Source organism: Colius striatus, chromosome 1 (genome assembly GCF_028858725.1).
Source record: "Colius striatus isolate bColStr4 chromosome 1, bColStr4.1.hap1, whole genome shotgun sequence".
Taxonomy (NCBI): domain Eukaryota; kingdom Metazoa; phylum Chordata; class Aves; order Coliiformes; family Coliidae; genus Colius; species Colius striatus.
This window is the reverse complement of record NC_084759.1, coordinates 54,168,141-54,180,217: the sequence shown is the minus strand read 5'-3', so window position 1 is coordinate 54,180,217 and position 12,077 is coordinate 54,168,141. Positions and strand designations below refer to the sequence as shown.

General features: G+C 57.7%; 1 protein-coding gene across 1 annotated transcript; it reads left to right on the top strand.

Moving 5' to 3' along the window:
* Window positions 1-4,944: 4,944 nt before the first annotated feature.
* ZIC5 (Zic family member 5) lies at window positions 4,945-11,235 on the top strand. Its single transcript, XM_062020541.1, is given in 6 exon segments — window positions 4,945-5,279; window positions 5,281-5,362; window positions 5,365-5,788; window positions 5,791-5,830; window positions 5,832-6,241; window positions 10,781-11,235. Coding segments are annotated over 6 exon segments (1,746 nt in total).
* The last annotated feature ends 842 nt before the right edge of the window (window positions 11,236-12,077 follow it).

Genomic DNA, 12,077 nt, shown 5'->3' with positions numbered 1-12,077 from the left:
GGGGGTAAAAAGCGAGCCTTTAACCCCCATATTCTTTGGTGGATATCCTCGGAGTAACAGGCCAAGGTGCCGGGCAGGGAGGGGGTGAGCAGCCAGGCGGTAGCCCAAGCAGAAAAGGCCAATTGAGCAGCATCAGTTGCACCTTCATCTGTATCACAGACACTCATAAATTCAACAAGCTCATCAAGGGGATATGAAGTTGCAGGTTGGCTTTGATGGTGCCGGTCCCAACCACTTCTAGGCCGTTCGACCTCTGACCCGTGAAGACCACATGTGTTGTGCTGTAGCCTTCCCCTGTACAACACATTTCGGGACAAAAGTTCTTTGTCAGGCTCTACCCGGTAGCATCACGTAAAGGGAAAAGGGGAAATAATGAAAATCTCAGCCAAAGCTGTAACTTTTAAATGTCTTTTAAAAAAAGACCCAAATCAAAACAAATCACAAAACCAAACTAAAAAAAAACCCGACAACCAAACCCGACAAAACCACTGAGCAGGGTGCTGGAGGCAGGAAGGAGCACCTCGCTTTTGTGCCATTAATATATATTGTTCTCTCAGTTGCGCTTGTATATATAGATATACATATTTATCTATATATATATGCATAGCAATTAGATGTATATAGAAGAAAAAAGTTGCCGTATAAAAGCCGGCGCTGGGCGGTGACGTGGAGGGACCAGTGGTTCCCAGGACGAGAACCTGGGGCCGAACGAGCGAGCTGCAGCCGCTGCCTCAAGCCCTGCCCAGCCGCGGCGGAGGGACGTGCAGAGCCGCGTATTCCGCGCGCCTCGCGCCCTGCCTCTTTGTGCCTCTCACCCCACAGCCGCCGGCAGACCCGCCCCCCAAAAATGGGGTCTGCCTGAGAACCGCTGAGTTTTATTAGATGTCCCTCATTTATTTTTTTTCCCCCACCTGGAGATGCCCGGAGAAAGGTTAGAGAGAGGGGAGAAGCCGTCCTGATAAACGCCATGGACTTTGTAATACAATTTATGCTGTCATTCATAAATAACAATGCCATATGGTAACCATATTGCTCATACAAGTAAAGCCGTCAAAGTGTCACTATTTGATTTATCTCAACAGCTTCTTCCAACGCTGACGTTCAGCGTGACCGGAGGGGGGGGGGGGGGGGGGGGGGTTGGGGTAGGGGAGAGAGCACAGAGTAAAATTTGGCCGGAGTTTTCTGAGGCCACCTATCTCTTTCTCTTGCTGTATGCATATATATATATACACACACACGCACAGAGAAGGATGGACGGGTTTTTTTGACCTTGTTTTAACTTTATTTGAGCAAATCCCTGTAGAGAATGTGAGGGAGGGGATGGATTCCTCTTTCACTGTGCGACACGCGCCCTGAAGCACTCAGGTCCAAAACTTTTATCGGTACCTCCCCAATCCAAATGCGCTACGGGTCCCGGCAGCCCCGACGGCTGCGGCAGCCCCAACGGTGGGCACAGCACTGGCACCTGCTCGAGATCGTGTCCTAGCCCTCGGGCTCTTGTTTGAGTGCATTAGACAAGGAAAACTGGGGATTTATTTGGCGCAGGAGGACTTTATATAAGTATAAAATGCCCATATAAAATAGCCCTTCAGAAAGAAGGTGCAGGGAGCCTCGTCTCCAAATGACTCCTCTCCCTCTCGTGCCCGTGGACAGCCACGACCCTATCCCTTCCCGCATCGGGGTCCCGGTACCTCCGTGCTATCCACTTCCGACGAGGTGGTGAGGGGAGTGCCGGGGTTCCCTCCCCCCTTGTTCGGTGATGGCGGGGCTATGTCTCGAGACACTGTTGGTGGAACCCAGCGCCTGTCACGCGTGCTGATGGAGAGAACCACGCCACAGGCTCTCCCATACTGCAAGACAGCCCCACGAGCAAGCCACCCGCGACGGATCGGGCGAGTGGTAAGCTATTGGAGTGGATTCGGGGGAGACTCGGAGGTCTTGCCGAGAAAAGCGGCAAACGCGCTCCCTTTCTAATGGTTCCCCAGAAGAATGTTTCCCACATTATAAAATATTGCTCCCCGCTCCCTAACTATCAATAAGATGTGCATTAAAGACGCGTGTTTGTAAATGATGTGCACGAACATTAGCATACATTTACATAATGCAGCCTACAATGCAACATTTTACAGCCAAACACCTTCTTGAAGTCAATAGCCCGAGCTGGGATTCTAGAGGAACCTTTACGAAAACATATTTGAGAGCTTCCAGGCTTTCCACTCCCGCCTCTGCTGCCTCCCCCGGTGTCCTTTGGCTTGTTTTCTGGCGAGCGGGGCACGGCGGGAGGGCTCTGCAGCCGGTTCCGCCGCGGGAGCGGGGCTCGGGGCCGACCCCCGACGGGCACTGCCGAGGGTTTGGGGCAGTTGGGGGGGGCAGCCACTGCCCGCCTCCCTCCGCGGCACCCCCTCAGCGCTGCGGCAGCCTGGGTGAGTTAAGGGGCTTAAAATTCTTCGCTGTCCTTTTGGAGGTGTCCAAAATCGACTTGGCCCAAGCAGCCGGATCTTCGTTTCCCGGCGTTTGCTGTGAGTTCTAAAAATGGGGGAATTTCCACGTGAGTCTCGACCAACCTTTCCCTTTCCACAGTCGCAGGTCAGCCGCCTATTACGCAGCTATAAAATATTTTTTCTTTGTTTTATAGCCTCTCATAAAAAGAAATTGATCTGGGGGATATATTTGAATTAAGACATATTAAATCGATGACAGATACGTATCACGCTGCGTTTACCAAGAGCGGGACGAGGAGGTGTGAGCAAGGTACTGAGTAGCCCCAGTTCTGTCCCGCACCTCCACAGCATCTCCCACCAAACCATTACATCTTGGGAGCTCTGGCCAGTAAGGTTTCCAGCATTTAGGGAGGGAGAAGGTCACTTTTGGATCCACGAGTAGAAAGCATACGTGGACGGACGTACAGTTGAATTGATGAGAAGTTTTTACTGTGCAATAAAACCATCGAACAGCCCCTTTTAAAATCTGGGGATTGTTTATTCTCGTTCCTTGCCTTGCAGCATCATCTAACCCCCTCACCGCGTCCAAGTGAGCCGGGACCATCTTTTCGGCTCCGGAGGAGGGGCACCAGTGGATCTCGCTCCCCTGTTGCGGGGGAAACCGGGGCTCCTCGAGGAGCCGGCTCCCACACTACCACCCCTGCACCCTCCCCTCTTAGCAGCGTGGGCCAAATCATGCGAGTTTTCCCCACGTGAGTAGAGGCGACAGAGAAGGAGGGAGGAGGGGAGGGCTGGAGCCTGGCCCAGGAAATGCCAGACCAGCACGGGGCTGCCTTTGAACGGGGCTCGGCGAAGGGCAGAGGCGGGGAGGCGCAGATGTAATTTGGTCAAGGGGTTTCGGTGGCTGGGGAGGGCCGAGGGGAAGGGGGGGTGCGGGGGATGTCCGCTGGCATACTCCGCCCCGTTTCCACTCCTGGTGTGGCGAAGAAGCGTCCCTCGCTGCCCCGCAGGCAGGGAAGGGCAGGCAGGGTGTGTGCATTTTCCAAGGAGCGCCAGGCACTCCCAAGGGGACCAGTAGCCTAAGGAAAGCAGATGACATATCAATAAAGGCCGTCTCTTCTCCCGCAGCCGCAGATGAAAGTCCTGGCAAGGTTCTTTCCCCTGCTTCTGCCTTGGCAGGTGAATCCCCAGCTCGGCCTTTTAGGCACCCCCGAACGGCGGCACCATCCTTGTGCTGAACGGCCAGTTTTGGCGCTCCACAAAGCGCTTCATTTTCGAGGACCAACACACCCTGCACCCCGAGGGCGGTCCCATCACTCCCCCGTCTGTCTCTCACATCTGCCCTCCCTTTAGAGAAGCCCCTACTTTTCTTGCCTTTTGGTCGAGGTCAGAAGCTCCTGGCAGGCACCCCGTAACTAGGGACTCCCTTATTTCCCCAGCCCACCTCACTTCCCGGCATCCCAAAGCATCGAGCGACGTTTGATCCTCCGGGGCGCTGCGACTGGGACTGGAATAGAGGCAACTGCCTTGGGTAAGGCTCTCGGCCCACGAGGGGCGTGGGGTGACTCTCCTGACAGGGCGCTCCAGAAAGGGGCTCTGGGGCTCCTCGGAAGGAGGAGAACCCAAGGAAGTGGCAAGCGTGGACTCCCAAAACTTCTCCGTAACAAGTGCTGCTTGCCTTCCCCCATCACTTACTCATTTATTTTCTAAAGGAAATTAATACCCCCCCCCCGCCCCCCCCCGCGCTGCTGCAGCCTTCTTTTTAGGAAAATGTTGGCTGCTTTCCCCTAGTGTTGGATTCAATGGCCCGCCTTGGGCATGAGTACTCGCATCCTCGGCCTCGAGTGGGTGTGGGGTTGCTGTGCCTCTCATCAGGGCGCACTTTCCCGCCTCGTCGATGAATGAATGATGGCCTTCCCCTCCCCCCATCCCTTAAAAAAAAGGAGAGAAATACAAGATAGAAGGAAACTGAGCGCGGAGCTCGGCAGTAACCCCGTGCGTGGGCTGCTGCCAGCCGCGGAGCGAAATCCCGAGGCCCCACAAACGTAAACACGGCGGCGTAGAGACTCTGAACAGCGCGCCCCGTCCAGCGACGGGGGAGCAGCAGCTGCTGCCCGCCACTGCCCGTTGCCGGCGGGGAGTGAGGATGAGGAGGGGCGAGCGGGCGGCGGGTGCGCCCCGTCGGGCCCCGCGCGAAGTTTTGCAAGTGCAACTTCGGGGGGCGGCGCGGTGGGGGGGTGGGGAGAGTGATTGGGGGGGGGGGTCGGCGGGGGCGGATCCCCGCTGCGCCGGCGGCCTGAAAGAGAGCCAATCGCACGGCCGGAGCCGCTGCCAATCATCGGGATCCGTCCAATCCCTCCGGTGCGGTGTCCGAGCCGTATTTCCCACCGCGCCGCCGGAGTGTGGTGAGGGCTCTGCCAATCGCGGGCGACCAGAGCGGGGCCGGGGATGCGCGGAGTTAGGAGCGCAGACAAAAGAAGTTAAAGAGCCGCTTAATATATACATGTTTTTGAAGGCGGGTAGAGGGAAAAAAATAACAACAGCGAGCGTAGATGGGCTTGGCTGTGTCGTTATGGAGCCCCCCTTGAGCAAGAGGAACCCGACACTGAGATTAGCGGATTTGGCAGCGGCTCAGCCCCATCCTCACCAGAACATGACAGGCTTCCCGGGGCTGGGGAACCACCACGTCCACCCCCACCACGCGGCCCACCTCCACCCCGGGGACGCGGGCGGCGACCCCGGCGGTGCCCTCACGCCGCTCGGACCCGAGCACATGGCACAGCCAGCCGCCCTCAAGCTCACACCCGAGGCGCTCACCGCCGCCGCCGCCGCTTTCGCCGCGCCCGTCGCCGCCACCGCTACCACCGCCGCCGCCGCCGCCGCCACCGCCGCCGCCGCCGCCACCACCGCCGCCGCCTACGCGCCGCCCGCTGCCGCCCTCCCGGGTTACCCGTCGGGGGGGGCGGCGGGCCGGGACTTCCTCCTGCGGCGGGAGCTGCCCGCCGCCTCGGCGCACGGGGCGCTGGGCGATCAGCACCCGCCCGCCGGGTCCCCCCACCTCCCACACCCGCCGCCTCACGGCGTCTTCATTTCGGCCGCCGGCACTTACGGCGCGGCCGACGGGGCGCACGCCGCCTTCCCGCCGCCGCCGCCCGGCGAGCCAGGCACGCCCGCCGGCCGCCACCCGCCGCTCAACGGGCAGATGCGACTTGGGCTGGCGGCCGCCGCCGGGGAGCTGTACGGACGAGGCGAGGCGCACTACGGTGCCGCCGCCGCTTCTTCCTCGGCGCTGCAAGGCTACGGCTCCGTCAACCTCAACCTGGCGGCGGCGGCAGCGGCTGGCCACGGGCACCCGCACCACCCCCATCCCCACCACCACCACCATCACCACCACCACCACCATGCTCACGTCGGAGCGGCGGCGGCGGCGGCCGGGGCCTTCCTGCGATACATGCGGCAGCCCATCAAGCAAGAGCTGATATGCAAGTGGATCGACCGGGAGCCTCCGCCTCCGCCGCCGCCACCGGGCGGGAGGAAGCCTTGCTCGAAAACTTTCAGCACGATGCAGGAGCTCGTGAGCCATGTCACCGTGGAGCACGTCGGCGGGCCCGAGCAGAGCAGCCACGTGTGCTACTGGGAGGAGTGTCCCCGCGAAGGCAAGCCCTTCAAAGCGAAATACAAACTCATCAACCACATCCGAGTGCACACGGGAGAGAAACCCTTCCCCTGCCCCTTCCCTGGCTGCGGCAAGGTCTTCGCCCGTTCCGAAAACCTCAAGATCCACAAACGGACTCATACAGGTGGGTGCCCCTCTCCCCTTCTCCTCCTCCAAGGATTTTATTCCTTTATCTTTCTTTCTTTCATTTTTCCCCCCTCTTTTCCTCCTCTCCTATGCACCACCGGACATGTGACTTTTTCATGAATAAGTAATTCGGCGGCACACGGGCCACGCTCGCACAGCCACGCACACGCACCCGGGCCCCTCTGCCCTGCACACACGTGTCCCGTTCCCCCCCCGCCCCCAGCCCCCCCCCCCCCACTTTGGGCTGCTCCCTCCCCACTCCCTCCGCCACCCGCCTCCCCGGCACTACCGGATAAATACACCGATTGATAAATAACGCCTAGTCCGCGGATGGATGAACAGCCGCCCGTCCCGGCTCCCGCCTCCCCTGCCCGGGGCACCACGCTAACCCCCTGAAGGATGAAGGTTCTGCTTATCTGCCGGTTCTACCGCCGGGGCCGGAGCCGGCCCGGCGGAGACGGGGCCGCGGGGGCTCTTGGGGGCGCAGTTTCCCCGCACTGCGGACCGTGGCGGCTGTCGGAGCTGCCGGTATTACCGGGTCTGCCGGGCTGCACTCCATACCGGGGCTGCCCGTACTACCAGGACTACAGATGCTGTCGGCCGTCCGTTTACTCCCCCCGGGGCTACCGATACTGCCGCTGCTACCGAGGATGCCCATGTCGGCGGGGCTTCCGGTACTGACCCCACTCCCGAGGGCTTCGGGGTTGCCCGGGCTGTCCTCGCCTCCGGTGTTGCCCGCGGTGCTGGGGAGAAAGACACAGGGCAAGGAAGGCGCTGCCCCGAGGCGCTTCTCTGCCTCGGTGCATGAAAGGAGGAAACTTCAAAGCGGCCTCGGTTGCCTGTCGGGGCTTAGCGGAGCGGGAGCCGCGGGAGGAGGGAACGGCAGCCCCAGGGTGCGCCCCGGGGGACGGACTGGGACAGACGCAGGGCTCCTGGAGGGGATAGGGGAGTGTCTGAGCTTTTCCGTTTTTTTTGTTTAGGTTTGAGGGTTTGTTTCTTTATTTTATTTTTCTTTTATTTTCTTTTTCTCCCTAACCCCTCCCGTGCCCCCTTCCTTCCTCGCCATCCCCGAATTGCGCATTTCGATCCGGGTTTAAAAACTCTGCCGAAACCGAACGAAGCCAGGATTTATAGTGGTAGACAAATATTATTCCTCGGAGGACGCTTAAGGAAGTGGAGTTGCCGTAATTGCTTTCTTGATTTATTGTGTGCTGCTCGGGAAGAGAAAAGCGGTGACCGTGCAACGTGTTGTTCCGATGTAAAACCAAATGGCCCATGGCGGAAAGGATTATAGATTTTTATCTCCAGAATATATCAGGCGTAAGCCCGTATGTAGCTGCAGAGAACTGAGGATTCCCCACTCTTTGCGCCCAGAGCCGGGAGATGGGGTCGAGGGGGAAGAGATTTCTCCTGCGGGGGGGCTAACACAATTTTAGGGGTTGGCACGGTGGAATGAGTTAAATGATGAAGGCTCGTTTTTGGGGTTTGGGGGTTTTTTTTTGTCATCTAGTCTTCCCCATCTGTCTTGATTTGGAAAACAAAACTTCATCGCAGACTTTTCTGAGCTCACCTCCTCTATTCCACTCACTGGAAACAGTGAGTCTCGACGAGGCTTGGGGGAGGAAGAGGTGGGTGGGCAGAGAGGAGGCAAGGGATTCACTGGAAAAAGGTGTGCCCCCCCCCCCGGCCCGATATGTATCGGGCACAGCTTGCAGATGAGTTGTTGTCGGGCTTTGCTCCAAGGCCCTGTGTGGGACACGGCCTCTTGCAAAGGACATTTGAAGGAATTTGCTGTATGGGGCTACCCGCAGTTTCCCGGGGGACCCTCTCTTCTGCGGCCTCTCGAGGACTATGCAGCCCCTGGGAGAGTGCCCACACTTGCGCCCACAGGGAAAAGCCATCTCCACGTGGAAGGGGCCGTTTCAACAAAGAAGTCCTCGGGGCTCAGGCTGGGGAGCAATAGCCTCCCCCCTCAACTGACAGCTGTGCCCACATGAGGGCCAAGGGGTTGTGACTCTTTCCCTATACACAGCCCTTGGCTTGCCAAGAGATCCCAAACCTTCTGCTTGTCCTTATCAGATTAATTACTGAAATTTTGCAGCCTGCGAGCAGCAGAATTACAAACTAAAGGCATTTTGGGGGAGAAGGCGGGGGGAAAAGAATCACTCTGTGATTGTACCGTTAGGAGATTTTGTGTGTTTCTGGTAATCCTACAGGAAGAAGAGTATGGTGATAATTCAGGAGGCATTTGCTTGCTCGGGTTCCCCCCTCCCCCCATTTTTCTCGAAAGCATCATCCCGAGAGCTACACACCTCACCTTGAGGATCCAGTCCCATTTTGGGGATAAATCGCTGTCCCCACTCCCCAGTGCAGCCTAACGTGAACGGGGATCTCCCTCCGCCCCCCCCCCCCCCCCCGCAAAACCCCTGGAGACGGTGCTCAGGATCACGAAACTTTCCCCAGACGATTTCCATCCCTAAAAAAATAAGTGACCCCCCCCACCCCGCAAACTCTCCGTGCCCCGCCCCTGCCTGTCGCAGGCACTGCTGCTGCCGGGAGGAGTCAGTGGAACGGCACCTGGCTTCTCGTCCCATTCCTTTAACCTACAAATGGTTAAACTCTGACGTGACTCCCTCGTCAGCGTGGGACGTGACCTTCCCCGCTCCTGGATTTGTGTGGAATTGGATCTTTGCGAGGACGTGCTACCCGGTGGCTGTGTATCCCTCGAGAGGCTGGGGGAGAGGGGGACACCTCTTTCCCCGGCCCCTCGAGGGGTGCACAGCCCCTGGGAGGGTGTCCACGAGTGAACCCACACCGGGGGAAAGACATTTTCCTCAGGCCCCAATAGTGGGGGATGAGGTTTGGTCCAGCGGGTGTGAGCATCTCTCAGGGGGTTTGTGGGCCACCTCCGGCAGCAGGACATGAGAGTCCACATCCCTGGGGTCATGAAGCTATCAACCGGCCAAGCTTTCTGATAGATTCCCTTTGTTTCTCCTGGGGAAAAAACCCACAAAACACAACAAAACCAAACCAAACCAACTCAAAACCCTACAAACTCATAAAAAAAACCCCCAATATAAAATCACGTTGAGTGGAGATTTGTGTCAATGGGAGTGTGCGGGGGTTTCCCTGCAAGTGAAAGCTCCGCTGAAACCCCATGAGATACATTTTCTAACCATCTTTTATGGTTTTATTTCTTTTCTTTCTTTCTTTTTTTTCTTTTTAAAAAAACCCTTTCAAACTTGCTTTTTTCTAGAGAACCACTTCACTGGTAGGTGAAACGATTTTAATTGAACAAGCTGATGCAGAAATAGGCTGCGTAAATATATTTCTCTAGTAACAGCCGAGAAATCGTTATTTTTTTTTAAAGAAACATCGTTTTCTTTCCCCGTTATTATTTTGCTAAACGGGATACGATTTAACAAACAGAAAGAGCAGCAAAACTCTCCTGGTGAAAACTGGGGTATGTCCATCGAAAGGGCTGCCGGGTTGTTATGTCTGAGCTCTCAGAGCAAAACAGATCTGAAAATACCCATCACCTATGCTTACATCTACAGCCTTTTAAACTCAAGACTGTCTTGACAAGGATTATCAGGGCAGGCCTATCTGCCCCGGGCTCACGTGTAGCAAGGCAAGGAAAGAAAAAGTTGTTGTAAGAAACTTCAGTCCTCGTGCAGTTCACCCTGGTCTCTCAGCAATAGGCGTTTATTCGTCCCTGTTCGGGAGCGATGGGGAAGTGTACGGCTATAGGTACCAGAAGGTATATATACATCAGGAGCTGGGGGTGGTGCTGAAAGGTAGGCCAGGCAAACCCGCCCCAGGCTGATTTTCACTTTAGCTGTTAAGCAAGGCGTAAGGCTCTTAAAATCGTTTTGTTGTGGGGTTTTTGTTTGTTTGTTTTTGTTTAGACTCAAATTAGCCTGAGATAACCAGCTGCAGTAACAGCAACCGCTATTATCATCACCAGTGTCTGGGCTGGTCACCCCAGCCTGCAGGTTCCCGGCGTGGGCTGCCGTGTGCTGCCTCTTCATGTCGGGATGCTGGAACAGGTGTTACTTTTATTTGCCCCAAACTAATTATTCCCCCAGTACAGTGGCCCATTGGGAAAGGATTACGCAGGAGATGTGCCAGGCCAACCAGGCTGCCGGCAAACGCCAGCCCTTGGCAGGCGAAGGCATTGAGAGGTTTTTGTTTGGGCTTGGTCATTAGGGAGGTAATGACGGTTTCTCGTGTGCGAGGAGAGCGACGTGGAGGGCAAACAAGGCCTTCGGGTGTGGAGGCCACCAGCCGCATCTCATGGTTTGCAAAAGACGGAATAAAAGCCAGAAGGCTCGGGCATGTCGCGACAATCATGGTGTAGAGGAGAAGAGGGAAGGAGGGAGAAAGAGGGGAGAGAGGGAGGCTTTGCCCTGCTGCTGGTCCCCAGAGGCAGCGCCGCGGAGGGGTTGCGGCAGCGCGGCGGGCAGGGAAGGGGCAGGGAGCGGGCAGGGCTGTGCCCCTGCCCGCCGGTAACGGTGCCGTTGCTGTGTCCCGGCAGGGGAGAAGCCCTTCAAGTGCGAGTTCGACGGATGCGAGAGGAAGTTCGCTAACAGCAGCGACCGCAAGAAGCACTCCCACGTCCACACCTCCGACAAGCCCTACTACTGCAAGATCCGCGGCTGCGACAAGTCCTACACTCACCCCAGCTCCCTGCGGAAGCACATGAAGATCCACTGCAAGTCCCCGCCGCCCTCCCCACCGCCGGGCTCCCAGGGCTACGCGGCAGCGGGGCCCCCCGACGGCCCGCTGCCCCCCGAGGCCGACCCGGCCGCCGAGCCGCCCCGCGGCCGCGCCGCCGCCCTCTCCCCGCCGGTCACCAACCTCAGCGAGTGGTACGTCTGCCAGGCGGGGGGTGCTCCCCGCCGGCCCCACACCCCGTCCAGCCGCGGCACCTCCCCGGACTCTGAGGGGGACGAGCCCCACAGGACCTCGGCGGGCAGAACCGCTCCTTAGGGCCGTGGCGAGCCGTGCCGTGCACGCCGGTGGCCCCGTCCCCCGCTGCGCTGGCCCGGTCTGCAGCGGCAGCCACCTGACACGGGGGGGCTGGCATGGAAGTTGCCATCAGGTTTGACTCGCGCTATTTATTCCGTGTACGAAACCCTATGGTGTTTGTAACGGTAACTAATTTAATTAAAGACACTCGGACCTTTTTTTTTTTTTTACCTTTTCTTAAATTTTGGTAAGAAAAAAACATGATTTAACGCCACATTGGGCCATCCCAGCGACACGAGCCTGGGCAGGGGGACGGGGCCAGACGACATCCCCGGCCCTCAGAGGACTTGCCTCAGCCCTGCTCCCACCCGACCCGTGCCGTCCTGCTCTCTTGGTCAACAGAGGAAGGCGGGAGGGTTGGCAGAGCCCGGCCTCAGCTGCCATCCCAGCGCCTCCTCCTCAGCCGGGGTAAAGCCCCAGGTTCGCAGCCATCTCCTGACTGTAAAGCAGCACCTGCTGAAAGTCCGGCCAGCCGAGGACAGGTTATCCATTCCTTCAAGTAAAATGAAATAAATGCATTTCTTCCCCTCCCCCCCAGCCTCCCCCCCCCCCCAACCCGCTCTTGCAATTCAGCTCCTTTGTAATGGTTGATTTCTCTCCCGAGTCGTGGGTCCCAGCCCCACCCGACGTTTTCTCTCCAGTCCTCTTTCTTTAGTCGTAATCATGTGAAAACGATTTAGGGAAGGAAAGACAAAACCTGCAGCACTCCCTTACCGCTCCTCCACGGTTTGTACGCGTATGGCTCCTAAAACGTAGCCGGAGAATAAAAGAAACCCGCTGCTATTTGACAACTGCGATACTGT